The following is an 8,596-nucleotide window of genomic DNA, read 5'->3' as shown; positions in this document are numbered from 1 at the left end:
TTTTACTAATTTTTACTAACAGGAAAGAAACAGCAACTAATTGGAAATGATTTATTCAATTCAGTAATGATAATAAAGATACGAATTTAATGCATTTAATATAAATTACAAGAATATGTAGAAATAAATAAGGTATACTTTGTTGCTATTGTCAATATTATGCTTTGAACATATTCATCATTGCTTTGTCGAGACCTCATCACATGCCAACAGAATTTTTCTTTTATTAGATTATACAGGACATGATGCTCACTTTCTAGTATAATTTCATCGTAACTTTATTGCTCTTGATTTACTTGCTGTTCTTGTTGTTGTTACAACTGTTGCTCTTGTTTTAACTGCTTCACCTGTTGTTGCTGGTGTAGCGGATGCTCTTGCTGTTGATGCTGCTGCATGATAAATAAAGAAACAATGCATCATTCAATTATACAATATTTTCACTTCTGAAATCTTTCCATTTAAAAATTTCTCTACCTTATTGAGAATCAAAGAAGCTGCTTCCAACTTCCGAATTATTCGACCTTTTGCCATAACATTAACCCATTATTCGGTCAAGTTGTAATATAGAACTGCTGGACATCATTAGATTGAAAATGCAGATCACAAACGTACTGTTTTATTTTAAATCTGTTGACAGTCATTCACTTATTCACATACTATTACCATATTTAAATTATTTTTGAAACTTTTTATTTACCATTATAAAAACAAATTGTAATAATTATTGACTTGACTTCTAGTTTTTAGGTTAGTATACCTCCCCGATAAACTCAAACTAAACTCAAAAATTGGTTATTTTATTTGCTTACTTCACTCGTATTGTCGTATTTATTATGTTACATTCACTTGGGTCACATGGAACACTAGCGCCACCCCAACTTCTGCCATTTCTTGGACAAATTTTGTCAATTTTCCCGTATGAGTTCGTGCTCCTTATCTGGTCTCCCTGGGTAAAATATAAAAAGTCTCGAAAACTGGTGGAGATAGAGAGGAACTGAATGCAGTTTTGGATTGATTAAGGCCGTTACAGTTCATCGCGTTTTTTCAAATTTTTCCGAGTCCTAACATTTTTTTATAAAATCGATGGTCCATGAAAATTATCAAAAAATTAAAGTGTTCATCTAAATGCGCATTTGTCTCAACTTTGAGAGTATATTCTTGTACGAAGTAGAATAAAAAATTGCTTTTTTAACGTGATTTCATTGGCTGTAATGAGGAAGAACCGACTATTTTCTGTGTAGGTGAGATGTTTTGTTCCCATGTCTTTTTATTGTGAACTGTCAAGCTACATTAGGACACACAGAGATTATATTGTTGTTCTATAAATAAAGGAAGACTTATTTATAATTTTGTTGTTCATTTTTAATGCATTTACCCAGAATTTTTAATATATAAAACCTTAGCAATTTTTATGCAGCCAAGTATACATAAGCATGTATTATATGTTGCCTGTCGAACAAAAATTTAAATATAACCGGAAGAAAACATTGGAAAATCTCAAAAACTGGTGGAGCTAGAGAGGAACTGAAAATTCTGAAAAAATTCGGATGGCCAATAATGGCCCTGGACAACCCAAATCTGCTGCCAGTTCCTCTCTAGCTCCACCAGTTTTCCAGATTTTTCATATTTTACTTTCCAGTTCCAATGCTTTTGTCGGGTAGGCAACATACAATACATACTTGTATAGTTGGCTGCATAACAATTCCTAAAAGCGCCTTTAGACACGTACTTTATTTTTTTGACGATAATTTTCATGAAAATTCTCAACAAATTAGAATGCCGTCTAAAAACGGCACCCCGTATATACCGTATATACGGCCGCAGAAGACGCCGAATTAGTGCGTTGTTTTGCAAGTTGCTTTCCTGAAGAGAAAATTGAATATCTCGAAAATTACGTAAGTTAGAGAGAAATTCGTGTCAGTTTTGGATTTGTCAGTACCATTATAGTCTGGATGAATTTTTTCAGATTTTTTCGAGACCCTAAAATTTTTTGACAGGAAAATCGATGGGTCCGTCTAATTTCTCAAAAATTTTTAGGAATCAAAATTCTGAAAAAATTCGGGTAGACAATAATGGCCCTGGACAATCTAAATCTGCTGCCAGTTCCTCTCTAGCTCTATCAGTTTTCCAGATTTTTTTATATTTTACCTTCCAGTTCTAAAGCTTTTGTTATGCAGGCAACAAACAATACATACGTGTGTATACTTGGCTGCATAAAAATTCAAAAAATTTTCTCCGTTTTACCAAAGATGCCAGTATTTTAGTTGTATTTTTTTATACAACTCCATAAGAAAAAGAACATCTATTAATGACCCCAGGACTGTGAAGGATTATATGTAAATGCATTATATTACAAGTAAGTTGAGACAAAACCGTCTTTAGATGAGCTATTTCATTTTTTTGACAATTTTCACCGATTTTCTCAAAAATTTTTAGAAAAATTCCGGTAGGCAAAAACGGCTCTGGCTAATCCAGAACTGCATTCAGTTCCTCTTTAGTTCCACTAGTTTTCAAGATTTTCCATTTTTTTCCTTTCCACTTCAATTTAGGCTATTTTAAAAGGAATTATGACGTTCAAGATATTTTATGAATCGTTCAAATGGCCATTTTAGATAAAAAAAAACGCGGAGTGCTATTAAATTAGAGGGTGGAAATTGGAGATAGGGGTGAAAATGCACCCCTTTTAGTTTTTTAATTGTAGCTCGAAAACGAAGCAAAATTTCGCTATAGTTCATAGGAAAAATTATTTAGAGAATTGAATTTCCCATGGAAAAGCTTAATTAAAAAAATTAAAAGGAAAATTTTATGTAAATAATTGGTAATAAACAATTTTAAAGAAAGCAAAAAAATGAGATTTTTTTGTTTTTTTTTCACTTTTTCTATAAAATTATTTTGTAAAAACTTTGAGAATTTAAGTACAATAAAGTTTATTAATAATGTATGTATATACAGTGTGTCCACGGATGGAGTTGACAAGAGGAGAAACTATTTTGTTTCTGACTTTATCGAAAAATGTCACTGTTCATAAAAAGCTCTGCACTTCGAAAAAATAAGACTGTTATACAAACGTCTTAAATTAGATATATAGGGTGCTCATAAATTAAAAAAACACGAAAATACTCAAGAGAGAAGTACCATTATTTATTATTTTACACAACATTTTTATAAAACAAATCTGTTTATAACCTCAAATAATGTCCTAATACAAATTTTAAATTCAATATTTCAATTCTGACTTTTACTCAACCTGTATAGCTCCTTCCCACATCAAAAATTGAAATTTTGATTTTAAAATTTGTATTAGGACATTATTTGAGGTTATAAACAGATTGTTATGTAAAAATGTTGTGTAAAATAATAAATAATGGTACTTCTCTCTTGAGTATTTTCGTGTTTTTTAATTTATGAGCACCCTGTATATCTAATCTAAGATGTTTGTGTGACAGTCTCATTTTTTTGAGTGGCAGAACTTTTTATAAAGAGTGACATTTTTTGATAAAGTCAAAAACAAAGGAGTTTCTCCTTTTGTCAACTCCATCCGTGGACACACTGTATATACATTATTAACAAACTTTATTGTACTTAAATTCTCAAGTTTTGACTAAATTAGTTTATTAAAAAAGTAAAAAAAAACAAAAAATCGAATTTTTTGCTTTCTTTAAAATTGTTTATTAACAATTTTTTTTTGCATAAAATTTTCCTTTTAAATTTTTTAAATAAGCTGTTTTGATGGGAAATCCAATTCTCTAAATAATTTTTCCTATGAAGTATTGCTTCGTTTTCGAGCTACAATTAAAAAACTGAAAGGGGTGCATTTCCACCCCTATTTCACATCTAAAATGACCATTTGAACGACTCATGCAATAAAATTGCTTGAACCTTAAACGTCATATTTTGCCGGAGTCGCCGGTTTCATTTCAATTTTTGTTCGGTAGGCAACATACAATACAATACTCATGTATACTTGTCTGCATAAGAATTCCTAAAATTTTATTTTACTGGAGTCGCCACTCATGTAATATGTATGTTTTCAGCCACAAAAATTGATTAACTCCAAATATTTCGAATTTTCACCACCAAGAACGGCAGTGACAACATTTTTATCACTAAGGCGATATTTCACATTGTACGTATTAGCTCTCCTGTCCAAATCGTCTAATATTGACATATGATAGTCGAAAAGCGGAGATGAACTGACCAATTATAGATCACAGCAAGCCTTGGATCATAGAATAAAAATATGAACAAACTTCTAGTTCATTCAATTTCTGTGGTTGCAAGACCCAAGTTTGGTTATTACGAGTTGAGTTTTTTTGAAATATTACATTACCACGCATTCAGTGTTACCAACATTAAATTTGTCACCACAACTAACGCGGTGGATTGAATAGAATCCCTCCAAAATAAAAACAAGTTTATTTTGTTCTAAAAAATTACAAATTCTTATTCGAAATTCGAATGAAAGTATAAAAAATATGCTTTAAATCGTAATAAAAAAAAATCATATTTCTAAAAGAAAAAAAATACTGTCAATTCCTTTTACTCTAACTTAGGAAAATGTCGGATTCGCATTCTGCTGTGTAGTTCAATGGCAGGTGGGGTTCCACAATTTCCAGAAATTTAGTTAGCGGGCATAGCACCTCGCATCCTTTCAATTGTTTCTCTTCCGCTTCCTCGTTGACATTCTTCACGTAGAAAACCTAAGAAAAAAACAATTTGTTATAAAATTATCGCCTGAAGACTATCGAAAAATTTAAAATTCCCGCCGCTGCACTCATGGAACCCACAGAACAAAGAACCTACTGTGATTTTCACGCTATACTCACTTTAACAGCGTATTCATCCTCGTCGCTGAGGTAATGCAGCTCGATGATAACCGCAGAGCTGTAGCTGGGAAAGTGGGCCTTGTATAAGTCCATAGCTGCCAACACGTTAATGACGTTGTTCTCGTGGCCCGAAAAGAGAAAGATCTTCCTTTCGCGGGGCCGGAGATTGTGCGTCGCTTTGGCCAGCATGTTGTTCACGACCATCTTCAGGGACCTCCCTGCAAACAGAACAAAAGGTTCGGCAAAGTTTTTTAAATGTAAACGTCTCTGCCAGAAACTAAATGATTTGTCGCCAAATGTCATCGATTCCCATTATTTTGGACTTACCTCCATTCAGCCTCTTCAAAATTTTATTCGAATTTTCCAGTTCGCACTGTTTGGCAGCGATTTCCGTGATGCCGTGCGGATAGACCGACTTCGACCACTCCGGCAGAGTCAGATTCATCCCCCTTTCCGCCGTCAACGTCTGGTAAATACTAAATACGTCCATGAGCTTGTTCATGGGCCTGCCGCTGTTCTCTTCTACGTAATCCAACACGTTCTTGTTCTTCTTCAGGTATTCTTTCGCCTGTTCCGATTGCAGGACGCGATCTAATTCCCTGAGGTACGCGGGACAGTAGTGGTTGGGCCTCCTCAAGGTCTGCGAAGAAAGAAAATGTCATATGACGTCACGTGGAGAGTAACTAACGATTTGTGGATATTATCCCCGGACGGATTCGTGTCGAGTACTTACGAAATCCAAGTGGTCCCTTTCGTAGGAAATGGGTATGGGCAGCCAGTTCAGCGTGTCGTCCCACTGCTGCGAGGGGGCGGGAGGGAACATACCCGCCAAAGCCAGAATGGCGGACATCTTGGTCCTGTCGTAGTCCGTGCTTTGTGCGTGTACTAGTTCGGGCGTGTAGATGTCGCCCAAAAAGGAGCCGTACCTGCGTCGCAGATTTTTTCCAAGGGCGTACGCCTGTCGTTTTCCGTACTGCATTGGAATATTACAAATTTAAGCAACGATGTTTTATATCAAAATCATTTGTTAAAAAAAATATTAAGACTAGTGAGATACCGATTTTATATGGAAATTGGTCGAAAAGTTTTTTTGGCACGGTGCTGATTTCATCGATGTTTCAATTTACATCTCCAAAGGACCCTGCTTATCAAAAATTAAATACTTGCTCTTGGGGCAGCTGCAAACACGAAACAATATGCGAGGAACTGACGATGTAAGATTTATTTAAATTTAGACCAATTACAGCGATAAGGAGACACATGATAAATGATCGACTGATTGTAACACCGCGCTTGTGGTCTCGTGCTCAACGAAGAACCGATAAGGAGGACCCGCAAATAAAGTTACATGATGTGTCAGTGACTTACGTTAGTCAGTTGTCCCCATCCCATAGGCAGGAATGTTTCATATTTGTAGGGATCGTTGGGGTATTCGTCTTTCGATTCCGGAGTTCTGGCGCCATGTCTGAAAAACTGAAAGCAGGTGTTAAATAAGCGATTATTTACAGAAAAGTCAATGCGGCATAGATCTGGTGAATTAGGAGGCCACTCTAATTAATTGTTTGATAGTTACTATGAAATTAATGTAAAAAATGTAAAAATATTTCACTAGAACAAGGGTTATAAAGTTTTTCTTAAAAGTACTACAATTGTATCCGAGATCAACAATGCAGTTGAAGGAATTCTTTGTTGTTTCATGCGCATAGACCACCAAGGAATGTTTTATATATCCTTGAGTGAGCTATTGTTAAACATTAAATAATGCCTACGAGTTTATTTATGAAACTTGTAATTAAATAAATTTATGTCATCTTATTTGAAGACTATAATTAGTTAACATCGATTGTTCGTTTTCTTAGAAAAGATGACGCAATACGAAAAGTTTAACAAGAAGCAAATGGTTTTCTGTATTGTGGCACGACTCGAAAAAGCAACAACTTGTCTACCAATTTTGTTGTCGAAAATCTCTAAAATTCCGATTTCTAGCTGTCGGACTGAAAAAACGCGGCTTGAAATTTGTCGGACAACAATACTTTTTGACTGAATTAATTATTTACAATTAATTTTACTAAAAATTACCTATGTGGTAATTGATTTTCAATACCCTGTTATTTTGGCATGTTTCGACCGGTAGACACGTCAATGTCGGAAGAATTTCTGTCGGACAAATTTAAATCGGCATTTGCAACAAAATTTCCAGTAACTGAAGCTAAAAATAAAAGATGTGGTCTTGACTTTCCAAGACCCCGGGAAATTGTCATGTTTCTGGACTTTTCCGAGTGGAAAAGCGGAGGAATCGAGAAAAGTCGCAGAGGAAAAATGTGGTAGACTCGTCAAAACAAAGCTCCTCAAGAATTATGTGGTAATCAACTTTCCAGAGGGGGCCTGTACTGTGGACTATAGGAACTAGTGCTAGTAGGAAAACTTTTATGTATCATTCATTTGTCACCTGTCAGTTTTTGACAGTTTACAGTTATTTAACGGGAAAAAACGAATAACAAGATGAAAAATACACGTAAATAAAATAATTTGTTTTTGTTTTACTTAAGATTAGATCTTTGAAACAAAAAAATATATCTAGTCTTAGCATCAATTTTCACACGTCTTAAATAGCAATATTTCCATTTTTTTTTTCACCTGTTCGGAACGTAAAAGATTTAAAAAAGTTGTACTCACCACATGCACCAGCTTGAGGGTATCGCCGGTTTCCTGACTAGAACAAGCGACCACCGCGAAAACCACGAAGAAAATCGCGAGTTTCATTTCGAAATAAAAAATAAATAAAAATAAATAACCGATAAAAAAACTATAAATTAAGAAACGGGTAAAAACAAAGCCGATATGTATAAATAATCAAATAAATAACGATAACGATGCCATGGCTGAAGCTAACCGACAATCTCGATGGCCATTGCTGCTTTGGAGATAGCGGAGAGAAGTTTAGCGCCGTCGCGACAGTACCGTACTGCTTGGACAAGTGGTCTACGCCAAAGCTTTTATGTCTGCATCCAGTGCCGTATTTGTGTCCCGATTGCACAACATCGGTGACCTTTAACTTATCACTACCCGGCTCTGGGAAGTGTTTATCAATTTTTATTTTTTCGCCTTCGATGTCAGAATGAGCGCCACTAACCAGTGGCTCAAAATATTGGGGGATAACACGGAAAATCAGAATGGCGTCTAAATTCACTAAAAAAAATTCAGTATAATACGCGGCAAAGTTCCTAAACGGAACCTACAGTGACAAAAATCGCTCCTGCTAGTCGTTGGTTCGCGTGACTGCTTTTTCTAGTAGCGCGCAATTAGTTGTACAATTATCTTTTACGAAACAAACCGCAGTTTCGCAAAAAGTATAGAGTCGTTGCAAATTCCGTGTATTGAATGGTACGGCCGTTTTTAAGCCTTAGTTAGATTCCAATTCAATGCTCGACCTATTGGGAAAATAGCCTTTTTTCATTAAAATCGATTAAAACATTTTTTATTGAAAACGTGTAAGGAATTTAACACCTTATGTCACTCGAATAGTGACCGCACAAGTTTCAAAACTGGCCCAAATACATTCATATTGTACAGGGTGATACACAACCCCCTTTCTATTCCAATTTACTCCTTTGCTATCGAGATGTCTCCTGCGGCAGAAGAATAAGAAATAGAAAAACAATTGAACGTCAATTTAAAAAGGCGTGACCGAAAATCTTATTTTTCGATAAAAAACATTGCGTAATTTTTTCGCAAAGAATGATATACGATCACGATAACTGATCGTTCAT

At 35.0% G+C, this 8,596-nt stretch overlaps 1 protein-coding gene across 1 annotated transcript; it reads right to left on the bottom strand.

The window, feature by feature from the left end:
* Nucleotides 1-4,399: 4,399 nt before the first annotated feature.
* Nucleotides 4,400-7,809, bottom strand: LOC108916320 (venom acid phosphatase Acph-1-like). The gene is made up of 6 exons (XM_018722534.1): nucleotides 7,503-7,809; nucleotides 6,195-6,299; nucleotides 5,560-5,799; nucleotides 5,154-5,466; nucleotides 4,827-5,044; nucleotides 4,400-4,700 (listed from the first exon to the last, which is right to left on the bottom strand). Exons 1-6 carry the CDS (start codon nucleotides 7,587-7,589, stop codon nucleotides 4,545-4,547), a joined length of 1,119 nt encoding a protein of 372 aa, XP_018578050.1. The 5' UTR covers nucleotides 7,590-7,809; the 3' UTR covers nucleotides 4,400-4,544.
* Nucleotides 7,810-8,596: the final 787 nt, after the last annotated feature.

Source organism: Anoplophora glabripennis, unplaced genomic scaffold, assembly GCF_000390285.2.
Source record: "Anoplophora glabripennis isolate ALB-LARVAE unplaced genomic scaffold, Agla_2.0 scaffold1508, whole genome shotgun sequence".
NCBI classification, from domain to species: Eukaryota; Metazoa; Arthropoda; class Insecta; order Coleoptera; family Cerambycidae; genus Anoplophora; species Anoplophora glabripennis.
The sequence above is the reverse complement of the archived record's forward strand: the minus strand, read 5'-3'. Positions and strand labels throughout refer to the sequence as shown.